General features: G+C 34.1%; 1 protein-coding gene across 3 annotated transcripts in view; it reads left to right on the plus strand.

Annotated features, from left to right (window-relative positions):
- LOC145242560 (uroporphyrinogen-III synthase-like) overlaps positions 1-11,241 on the plus strand; it is a 203,440-nt gene extending 192,199 nt beyond the window's left edge. For all 3 annotated transcript variants that reach the window (XM_080105650.1, XM_080105649.1, XM_080105651.1), the window contains exon 9: positions 9,051-11,241. In XM_080105650.1, the coding sequence (XP_079961776.1) occupies positions 9,051-9,170 (120 nt within the window). In that variant the 3' untranslated portion in view covers positions 9,171-11,241. The remainder of the gene's footprint in view (positions 1-9,050) is intronic.
- Positions 11,242-12,129: the final 888 nt, after the last annotated feature.

The following is a 12,129-nucleotide window of genomic DNA, read 5'->3' on the forward strand; positions in this document are numbered from 1 at the left end:
AACACCTACTGTATCCACTCCTAACTTCAAACACACCAGCTCATCACTGTGTTCCAATGCTGTCATCCAGGTAACAAACCTCAACACCCTGAATAGCGTTACCATCCGTAAGTACAATGACTGGAAAATCTCTTTTGCATGAAAAAGGTTGGTGCTTGTTAACATTGATGATTTTTTTTTTTAAACCAACACATTTCAGGTGAAAACATTATTGCATACTTACGTGTCATGTTGAAAAGAATATAAATTCCAAAACTTACGAAAAATGACTTAACAACAAAATAATTACAAGTAAAAATAGAATTTATCGAATTAACGAGTTTTATTGTATGTTTTAATGTGGCAGAGTTGTGCGACCAATTCTGTATAACAAACTGAGTTATCTCCCATGACTTTAATTTATTTGAATTAAGGGCCCACCATTTTTTAAAGAGAACATAATTGTGGATGCAATTTTTGTTAAAAATGCATCTAGAACATCTTCTACTGGATCATTTTTTCATAATTTTTGGAATTTATATTAATTTCGACACGGCACCTAAGTATGTAATAATATTTTCACCTGAAATGCGTTGATCTTAAAGATCACCAATCTAAACAAGCACCATAAAATGTTTCATTTATATTATGATTAGTTTCTAGAATCGTTGATTAGTATTTGTTGATCCAGGTGGCTATGTGGACACTAAAGCCTTTTCTGGCGATCCATAGACCAATGATGCTCGTCATCGACTGTTTTAACTTTGCTGATGAAAATACACTTCACAATAGATATGAGGGAATGTACACATATCCATATAGCAGAAACGTTAGAAAGCGACTTTCAATATAATGGAACCGTAAATGGATGGTAACATTTAATGCTACTAAGACTAAGCTTCTTTCCTTTAATAATTAGAAAAAACATTCTTAACAACCGATTGTCAAGACAAATAACACCCTACTTGAGAGCTTGTCATTTTCAAACTCCTTGACTTAACATTCACAGGCAACACGAATTGGAATATTGAGGACATTACCAAGGCTACTGCAAAGAAAGTGGGCTCCCTCTACCATGCTAGAAAATTACTCACACCGGAGAGTATCCTGTGTCTCTACAAAGCCACCATTCGCCCATGCATGGAGTATTAATGTCACATCTGGGTGGGTGCATCTACCACTAGTTTCTCGTTTTTAGTCATAATCCAAAAAGGAGTCTCAGTCAAACTCCAACCTCTGTCCCATCACTGTAATGTTGCATCTCTGTGCCTATTCTACAAATACTTTAATGGAATGTGCTCTGATGAACTCATAGCACTTGTGTCCCTACATACTCCAAACTAACCTGACAAGCAGCAAAATCTCACCCCTTCTCTGTTGAGGTCCCTAGATGCTAGAAAAAAAATTATATTCTAATAGTTTCTTTCCCCCCAACTGCAAGACTTTGGAATTCCCTATCTGTTTCCCTGACTGTACTAACATGCAGCAGTTTAAATGTAATGTGAATAGATATCTCCCGACTTAACTCTCCACAATCCACTGTTAGACATGATCCCAAATAATAACTCCTTACATCCAAGTGGCAATATATCTTGTTTGGGATGAAAAAGAGTAAACACAAAACTGCCTTTAACTTTGTATTTGCTAGGACTCTGTTCAATAAATGGTATTCTTGACAAAGTTTCCGAAATGAAACAAAATATTGAAATGAAATAAGCATGATTTTATGTTAAAAAAACTTAACGATTTCAAAATTCCTCTCTCTAATATGTATTGCATCTTTTGTTTCTCCTTTCTTTCAAACAATTAATATGCTTTTGCTTAGTACTATAACTATAAGTATAACTGATTATGTTAATTATCCAATCAAAATGCATCTCACAGGAAACCCAAGCAAAAACAGATGTATGAAAAAATTTGTCAGTGATTAAATAAAATTCAGGCTGTTTGTAAGTGACAATGGTTAGGACTTCTGGGTTTTCTCCTTGAAATATCACAAAGAAAGAAAAAAGTGCTGATAGGATTAAATATGTAATCGATGACATTAGTTGGAATTACAAGATTATTTTTTTAAAGAACACTGCCTGATATTTGTTATAAATAACTGGCAAAACGAAATTATATGAGGAGTGTTCCAAATATAATGCCTCCTATTTTTAACTCAATGAGTCAGCATGGTGCGACTTTTACTCATCTTGATTCTGTTATTGGCATCGGTTTCATCAATTATTCTTAGAATCAGGTATTTACAGAAATAACTGCATGGAGGTTGCCAACATCCATAATTAAAATGATTCTAGGAAACTAACAGAGTTTGAACTTGACATATCCAGGTCGCCAATTTATGTTAGTATGAATTAGAATGGTACGTTTTTTTTTTTTTTTTTATTGGCTTGTGTCTGTTATTGGCACTGGCTTTCAAAGTTCTTTTTTAAATTGACAGGATTCGAACTTGGCCCATCCAAGTCGCCAGTCTATGTCACTATCAACTGCATCGAAACCACCTCCCGGTATTACATTGAATTATGGAGCAAGAATATATTGATAAAACGTTTTGTCCAGTTGTCTCTGGAGACTTGGGACAAGGTCATAGGTCATGAGCAACAGCCTTCTTTTTTTCTTCTCCTTTCACCCTGAACGCCTCCCCCTTTCCCCGGGTCCCTTTCAGATAATAAAGGTGAGTGAAAAGGTTAGACACATCCTCAGCCCCACCCAGCTCCATCGAACACCGTTCAAATTTCCTTTTCTATTTGTTTGGTTGTTTGTTTGCCATTCTGTTTGCTCTGTATCCCCTTCCGTCCGCCTCTCCGTATCTCATGTATCTCTCTCCTCCTCTGGGGTTCCTATCTTTCTTCTCCAGCACCACACATCGTTCGCCCTGCTTACCTTCTCGTCTTTTTTACTCTCTCTTTCTCTTTCTCTTTCTCTCCTTCTTGATTTCTCTCCTACTCTCTCTCTCTAATACTCTTGCTCGCTCTCTCTCTCTATCTCCTACTCTCTCTCTCCACTCGCTCTCTCTCTCTCTCCCCTACTCTCGTTCTCCTATTCTCATTATCTCTCTCTCTCTCTTGCTCTCTCTCTCTCTCTCTGCTACTCTCGCTCTCTCTGTCTCCTACTCTCGTTCTCCTACTCTCATTATTTCTCTTTCTCTCTCTCTATGCTACTCTCGCTCTCTCTCTCCTACTCTTGCTCTTGCTCTTGCTCTCTCTCTCTCTCTCTCTCTCCTATTCTCACTCTTTCTGTCTCTCCTACTCTCACTCCGTCTCTCTCCCACTCTCTCTCTCTCCTCTCCTACTTTCTCTTTCTCCTAGTCTCGCTCTCTCTCACACTATTTCTTCTCTCTTTATTCTTTTAACTCTCTCTGCTCTCTCTTTCTATTCTTTACTCTTTTTCTCTCTTTGTTACTTACTCTCTCCTCTCTCACACTATATATTTCTTTGTGTCTTTTCTCGCTCTTTTTCTCTCTATCCCCCCCTCTCTCTCTCTGACAATCTTATAATTGGCCAAATGCCAACTCAATTTAATTTTGCTGCAACCCCTAAGATTCCCCCTCCCCCGGGTTCTTCTACTCTGCCTTTTCCTCAGGACATATCCTCTCACCTTCCGCTCTGGGACCCCATCCATACTCCACTATCACACTGCCAACTTTTCAATGCTGCAACTCCTACCACTGATTAAACTAGAGGATTATCATAAAAAGTAATTATTATTATTATTATTATTATTATTAGTTGTAATAGTAACTAGAAAAAATATAACTACTACTACTACTACTGATAATGATAATACTTATAGTAATTTAAAGAGGAATTGTTAACTTGTGTCTTGACTGTTTCGAGTGGTAAGCAGTGCCTTCAACTTTTTATAAAAAACCGACAGAACACTTAAGTCCAGTGTGCGCACCCCACAACCATCCTCCTCGTAACTTTGATTGATTTTGGCAGACCTGAAGGTCGACTGGGTCACATCTATCCCCTCCGTCGTTTTGAGAGAGTGGGTGGGGCGGCCGGGAGAGGCAGGTAGATATAAAGAAGTTTATCATGCACTTGTTTATGCAAACACAGGCGCGCGCGCACACACACACACACACACACACACACACACACACACACACACACACACACACACACACACACACACACACACACACACACAGTTTTCGTACATCTGTTTATGTGTGTATTATGTTTATATTAAATGTATACATACGTCCATACATCTTCATTCGTTTATATAGTTGTAAGGATGTCTATGTTTACTTATCTCTCTCTCTCTCTCTCTCTCTCTCTCTATATATATATATATATATATATATATTTGTATTTGCCCATGTTAAGGATGTATTCGTAGGATAAAATCCAGAGAATATCCACTTGGTTTATATAATAGTGCTCTATAACAAGTAGAGTTATTTGCTACATTGACATAAGAATGTTTCGATCTATAGTTATTAATAAATAAGATCTTATCAGGCTTCCAAAAATGAACACATAAAGAAAAATATAGACTTTTTTGCCTGATGAGATCTTAGTTAATAGTAACTATAGATCGAAACATTGTCGTGCCAGTGTAGCAAAGCCTATATATAATATATATATATGTGTGTGTGTGTGTGTATTTGAATTCAGCAGTTTTTTCTTTTAGTAAGTTTAGACTAAATAGCCATTCAAAAAGTTTTGATCATATATATATATATACACACATAATAATTAATTATAAATAATAAAACACCTAAAATATAAACAAAATATAAGAAAACGTATCTGAGCACAGCCGGCGAGCAAAGTTCTTTCCTAGAACTGATCATCTGTGCAACACAATATTATGGGTCTGCTTAAAAACGTAACATAACGGCCGCAGCTGAGATTGAACTCACTGCACGAGTTTGTAATGTGATTCAGATCTTGTCTGTAGCTGAATACTTGATACTTTGCTGGGGCTATCAAAGGTATTTTTTATTGTGACACCCTCGAGAGAAGGATAGACTGTGCCAGTTTCCCAGACTGGTATTTTACCTTGCAGTACATACAGCACCTTGCCTTCCCAAATGGTCACCCATCTGGTACTGGCCAGGCTTAACGTTGCTTTTCGGTTATCTGGTGAGAACCTGTGTGCCAATGTGGTTGTGCCGTACCACCATGGGTCTGCTTTCCAGCTGACCACAGCACTGTTGTTTACAAGTCCAATGTGAACAAATTCGTCCTCTTAAATAATTAGATTTTGACAAACTTCACCATCACTACCAATCAACACAGAGCTGGCTCACTACTCACCTGACACTCATTTAGCTTTATCCTCGAGTGGCCTTTGGGTCTTTATAAGTGGTGACTCTTAGCAAAAAAAAAAATGCTTTATGATATCCTCTGTGAAGGAGCAAACTCTTGTTTTACTATAGACTCTTTATACGGGCACTCTTACAGAGAGTATCCATTGTCTTCCCATACTGAAAAGAAGATATATACTTGGAAATTAAGCTACACAGAATTGTACACATTTCATCTTCGTAAGGACTCGCATGGAATTGCTGTTACTGCATGATTTTATATATACACGTGGTATTAAGTTAACCAATCAAAGTCTTTGTTATTCCTACCTCTGTTTTCACTAGGCAATGGTTGGGCTTTTATCAGGCTGTGAGTAATCCTTGTGTATTAAAAGGTGATGTTGTTTTAACTTTCAACTCCATTACAAAACTTAAATACGGCACACTTAGCTCACATTTTGTGCTTCTAGTCACTGCATCACACTACTTCCATAGCTTATATATACACAACAGTTATTCCAAAAGTAAGGCCTCCTAGTTTTTAACTAAATAACTAAAACGTTGAAGAGCTATGAAGACGGGAGTGGTGCCATTAAAACGATCGACCTTTTGTTCTTCCAGAATTTATTTTCATACATAGACACCAATATACTCGATGCACTTTTACCAGCAATAAAGTATTCCTCTATCTTAAAAGTCAAGGGTTTGTTTTGTAACTCACATCTCTGTCGCTACTCTACAATCAACGAACCCATCTCCTAACTGTGCAGATATCAACTGCATTGGTTTCATGAACGCTGAATAGGCGCTGGTGAATGTTGTTTAGATCAATTTTTTTCTGCACGGAGGAATTCGGTGATGCATCTTTGCTTCTGGTGCATGTCCATGACAGGGTTTGCTTTCTTAGAGTCTCACACCGTCAATATCTTCAACAGAGAAATTAAACTTTCAGGTGCTGGATGTCATCATGACAATGCAATTTGAACTCTCCTCTAATTTATTCAGATTGAATAAAAAATAGGAGGCATTACTTTTGGAACACCCTGTGCATTATATATATATATGTATATATACTTCTATGAATTTTTTTTGTGTTTTGATATTCGTATAAAAAATCCTTTTTTCTATTTATTTAAAAAGAAAATACAACTTTGTTATATATGGGTTGTAGAATTGTATTCATCTGCAAAAAATCTAGCTAATTTGCATATTCTTTTAAACATTCATTTTAATCAATTCTCTCTTAGTTTTTTCGGTTTTCTTATGGGATGATCATCTTTAGTTAACTATTACGTGTAATTATATTAATGCAGATATTCATTTATACTTGCGTAATATTTGTGTTAAAATTTTATAGAATACATAAACCTCTTTCTATATATATATTTATGTATGTGTATATATATTTGTTTTAAAAATTTTGCCTACCAAACTCCTCTGCCAGTTTTTGGTCTACACACTTGAAACTTAATATATAGGATATTCGAACCCGTGCAAAACTTTTATATTTGGATTTTAGCCAGGGAAAATTAGTGCAAAAGTGTGAAAAAAAAAAAAAAAAATGAAATTTGCCCGGTGAAGGTCGAACGACGGCATTACAAATATGCATGCGTAACATAATAGCTGTTGGTTCATGTTTTAATTTTTAGCCTTGCAGCAAACATGTCTTTATAACTCAGGCATTAACGTCAAAGGTTTTCTCATGGGATGATCATCTTTAGTCAACTATTACGTGTAATTATATTCATGCAGATATTCTACATGATTTATACTTGCGTAAAAAGGTAATAGTTAAACAGAAAACTCTTTCTATATATATTTATATATACGTATACATTTTTATTTTGAAAAATTTGCTTACCAAACTCTTCCTAGAGTTTTTGGTCTACAAACATCAAACTTCCTATATAAGGTATTTGAACCCATGCGAAACTATATATTTGGGGTTTAACCTGGGAAAATCTGTACAAAAGTGAAAATTAAAAAAAAGAAAATGAAATTTTCCAGATGAAGATCGAACGCCCGCATTAAGAATATGCATGCATAACGTAGTAACTATTAGTTCATGTATTAATTTTTAGCCTTGCAGCAAACATGTTTTCATAGCTCAGGCATTAATGTCAAAGGAAAAAGTAAATCGTAAGCTAGACGTTTTGGTTTCGATTCTCGGTGGTGGCACACAAGTCATTTTTTAAAAACTTTGTACTTACCAAAATATCACTTTTAAGCATATTTTATCACCGGGCAATGCCGGGCGGCCTGTTGGTATATATATATATATATATATATATATATATATATATATATATATATATATATATGCAGATTTCGCATTTATTATTATGTTATATTGTATCCAATATATAGTAACGATTTTAAAAGTTTAAACAAAAATTACTTTATTAAATAAGAGATGAGGAATAAATATTACTTATTTAATTGTTCTTCTTTGCTTTGTTAAAGATATATTCTTTATTAGTTTCATATAATACTAGCATGACCTGTGGAAATTCCACAGGGGACTCATTCATATGTAATATATTGATGTTGGCATTCTGTACATGTTCAGTGTAAATGGAGACGCTCTGATATTATTGTAGCTATTTCGTTAAAACTGCAAAAGTATTTATCCAAGCTAGCAGAAATGCCCGGCATAGCCAATTCGAAAAATACGCTTAAATATATTTTAATTCGTGCAGATTTTGTGTATATTATTATAGAGTTAATGTTCTAGCAATTTTTATTTATATATTTTATAAGTTGCAATTTCAAAAAAAAAAAAAATATATCTATATGACTTGGGTTCATCAGCTTGAACCAAATCCCAAACTTGCGCGCGCGCGCGCACACACACACACACACACACACACACATACACACACACACACACACACACACACACACACACACACACACACACACACACACACACACACACACACACACACACGATGGCCCACTTAAAAGTAGCTCAGAAAATGTAGTAAAGAGGAGGAACATGTTTAAATTACCTGTAGTGTTATAAAAGATGTTGGAAGTGCTCCCCCGTTGACATCTATGCATTTCTGAGCACGTTTAACAACGTTTTCAGATACTGCCTGTAGATCTTCTCTGGTGATTCTCCTGATAGTGTTGGTAATGTTCTCCTTTAGTTGATCTAGATTGTGATGATTATTTGCATAAACTTTTTGTTTTAAAGTCCCCTAAAATTAAAAATCACGTGATGACAAGTCCGGGGAACGTGGTGGCCATAATCCTTTGCTTATTTTTCTCTCTTCTGTAAACATATCGTAAACTCTTATCAGTGATCTGTGAGACGCGTGGCATGTAGCTCCATCTTGTTGGAAAAAGAATTGCATTTTGTCTTGTGGTGTCAGTTGGTTGTTAAGAGAAAGATTAAAAAGATCGGGCTACTTTTAAGTGAGCCGCTTAATCTGAAAAAAAAGAATTGTATATGTATGAAAATGCTATGTAACCATTAGAAATCTACCAGCATTTTATTGTCAACAAATGTAAATGGGACTGTAAAGTCAACTAAGAAATTAAAATTGTCTAAAAGAATCCAGACTGAAAAAACATCAGCCAGTTGACAATTAACCTCATTAAATTTATATAATAAAAGATGGCCCGTAAAATCGAAAAGTTGAAATAAAAGCAACAAAAAAACAAAACAAAAAAAAAAAAAAAAAAAAGGGAAATAATGCAGTAGATATGGAAACTGTATAGACATAACATTCTGAAATTGAAATTTGAAATTGTTGTTATTGAAACGCTTGTCCCTAATCTAATTTCATTTCCTTCGTTCCAGGTTATTGCCCTTGGTCCAAGCACAGCCAAAGAACTTCGAGACAAATCTGTGGAAGTGCATGCAGTTCCAAAATCCCCTACGCCAGCAGACCTTGCCAAATTGATTACAGGGAACCAATAGTGATATCCGTTTAAAGTTGCCTCTCACTTACGCATATGAAAATCACAAAATCTTAAAAAAAAAAAAAAAAAAGAACTTAAAAAAAAAGTGATTTAATTTTGAAAATCATGCATTTGAAAAAAGAAAATGAGCATTATTTTAATGGGTATTTAAATTAAAATTTATTTTAATGGGTATTTACATTAAAATTTTATTTTAATGGGTATTTAAATTAAAATTTTATTTTAATGTTAAAGATATTCTTGTTTTGCTTTATATATATTTTTTTAAAAAATTAGGTCAATGCTTCTGAACAATGTAAAAGTAGTTTAAAAATGTATGAATCTCGTCAATATTTTGTCTGTTTTACTCAGATCTTAAAGACTGTAACTAACTTAGACATTATTGGCAAAACAGAAATACAGTATGGAAGATGAATCACCTTGTATAGTTCACCTTATGTTGGAAAGATTGACCAATCATAAAACATGGTTATCAGATGAGAATTCTCATTGGATTATTACTATTTTTACTCTATCATGAGAATTATACAATTGAAAGATTGACCAATCATAAAACATGGTTATCAGGTGAGGAATCTGATTGGATTATTACTATTTTTACTCTATCATGAGAATTATGAAAGATTGACCAATCATAAAACATGGTTATCAGGTGAGGAATCTGATTGGATTATTACTATTTTTACTCTATCATGAGAATTATACATTTGAAAGATTGACCAATCATAAAACATGGTTATCAGGTGAGGAATCTGATTGGATTATTACTATTTTTACTCTATCATGAGAATTATACATTTGAAAGATTGACCAATCATAAAACATAGTTATCAGGTGAGAAATCTGATTGGATTATTACTATTTTTACTCTATCATGAGAATTATACATTTGAAAGATTGACCAATCATAAAACATGGTTATCGGATGAGAAATCTGATTGGATTATTACTATTTTTTCTCTTTCATTACAAAAGGAAAACAAAATATCTAAAAGAAACATCTATAAAAATCTTTAGTACTTGTCCTAAATTCCCCCTATATAAAAACAAAAATAAAGAAAAATCTGTACGATGTAATTACTCGTGACGAAGCAAAAATATCATATTCCAAAAATTACATAAATTGATCAAGTAGTTTTATTTTTAACTAAGAAAATGAAATTTTATGAGTATCAGACAAGTGACTGTTTCACCTGTCATTTTGCAAAAAAAAAAAAAAAATAAAAAATAAAAAAAGCAAACAAGGGAGATAACTCAACAATAATTCCAAACTAGTAAGATTTATGTTGTAATACAAATTCTTATTAATCACCTTAAAGTGATTTTCTTTATAAAAATAAAACCAATGGATCAATTTCCATGATTTTTGGAATATGATATTTTTGTTTCGTTACAGGTACATATACTATAGAGATTTTTCTTTATTTTTGTCTTTTAATATAGAGGGAATTCTGGACAAGGCCTAAAACTTTTGATAAATCGAGATAAAATTAGTTGGGAGAATTATAAAAAATTTTCTAAATTTAAAATTTCTTTTATATTACTCCCATTATTTACCTCCTCCCATGATAGTTGTCATCTGACATTTTAGGATTTCTGTTTTTGCAAAGACTGTTAATATTGTCTGCAGTTTTTTAAAATGTTTTTAAGAGAAATAAAGTCGAATGAGCATTTAAAAAAAAAATTATGTACTAGTTAACTCCCACACTAGTGCAGGGTTCTACAGATGAATTTTAATGTCACCATTCAGTTATATTGAGTTACATTCAATTTAGCTTAAATTTGCAGTTTTTGAAAAAAAAAAAAAAATGACAAATACAGCCATTTTTTTTGGTGCCAATGTATATTACAGATAAAAGATGCCACTGTGGAATTTCCACAGGTCCTGCTAGTAATTATAAATTTGATATTCATCTCTAACGACTTTAAGAATTACTTTGGTTTATAGCCTCGTTTCCATTTTCTTTCCTCTTTTCTCTCTTTTTTTTCCACTTCAATTAAAAATCTGTGGTAGATTAGAAATCGATATGTGAGATAAACGAGTCTAATAAACTACCCCCTTTTTTTTCTTTGGTCGTTCGACTCTTTTTTTCCTTCTTTCCTTTTCACTTCTTTATGGTCTTCTAGCCTCGAATTTTTACACCTAGATGCGTTTCGAACGAATGCTAAAAAGCAAAAGGTTTTAATCGCTACCCCTTTTCGTTCTCCACTTTATCAAGATTCGCTCTCTTTTGGTGGCGTGGTCCCTGGAGCAGAGAAATAAATAAGCCATAATGAAGCGCACCCACATAAAATGGTTCATTTGCACGTATAGAACATAAATCTGAAGTTGTTCCATCGATTTTCTGAACACACTGTTACCTCCAATCCTTCAGGAGGAGTAAGTTTATTGTTTACTGTCTGATGCGCCCCTATGAATGGTAACGTAGCTGCATAGGCAATTTTCAATAAGCTAAACTGCTCCTTTTTTAAGGACAATGGTTTGACTCTCTCCAACCTTTCAACCTTGTGTCACATCTTCCTGCGGTGAAAAGGAAGTAAATAGCACTTCCAACCTTGTTCAGGTATATCTATATATATAAAAGGCAAAAGTGGTGCACACGTTTTTGTATGTTCAGCAAAGGCTTTTTTCACGGGGGTTCTCGAGGGGGGGGGGTATTATTTCTTAGAACTTTTTATACACTCCCTAGATTATAATATCTATGATTTGCGAACAGATGTCATCTCTACATTTATTTTAATCGACTTTTATAAAATTCATGCTATTCCATCATCTTGCGTGTTTGTTGGTTTTTTTCGTATAAAAGTGATACTAATCAAAAGCGAAGGCAGCTTCCTGGCTTTTCTACCAGGGACACCCAGAAAGCAATTAGCTTTGATCAACGTGGAAGAAACCCCTCATATCAGACAATTGCTATTCATTTGGACACTCTTTTTGTGGAGAGTTGGTTTTCCCC

The sequence above is a fragment of the Euprymna scolopes genome, chromosome 21, assembly GCF_053919585.1.
Source record: "Euprymna scolopes isolate OS-2025 chromosome 21, ASM5391958v1, whole genome shotgun sequence".
Lineage (NCBI taxonomy): Eukaryota > Metazoa > Mollusca > Cephalopoda > Sepiida > Sepiolidae > Euprymna > Euprymna scolopes.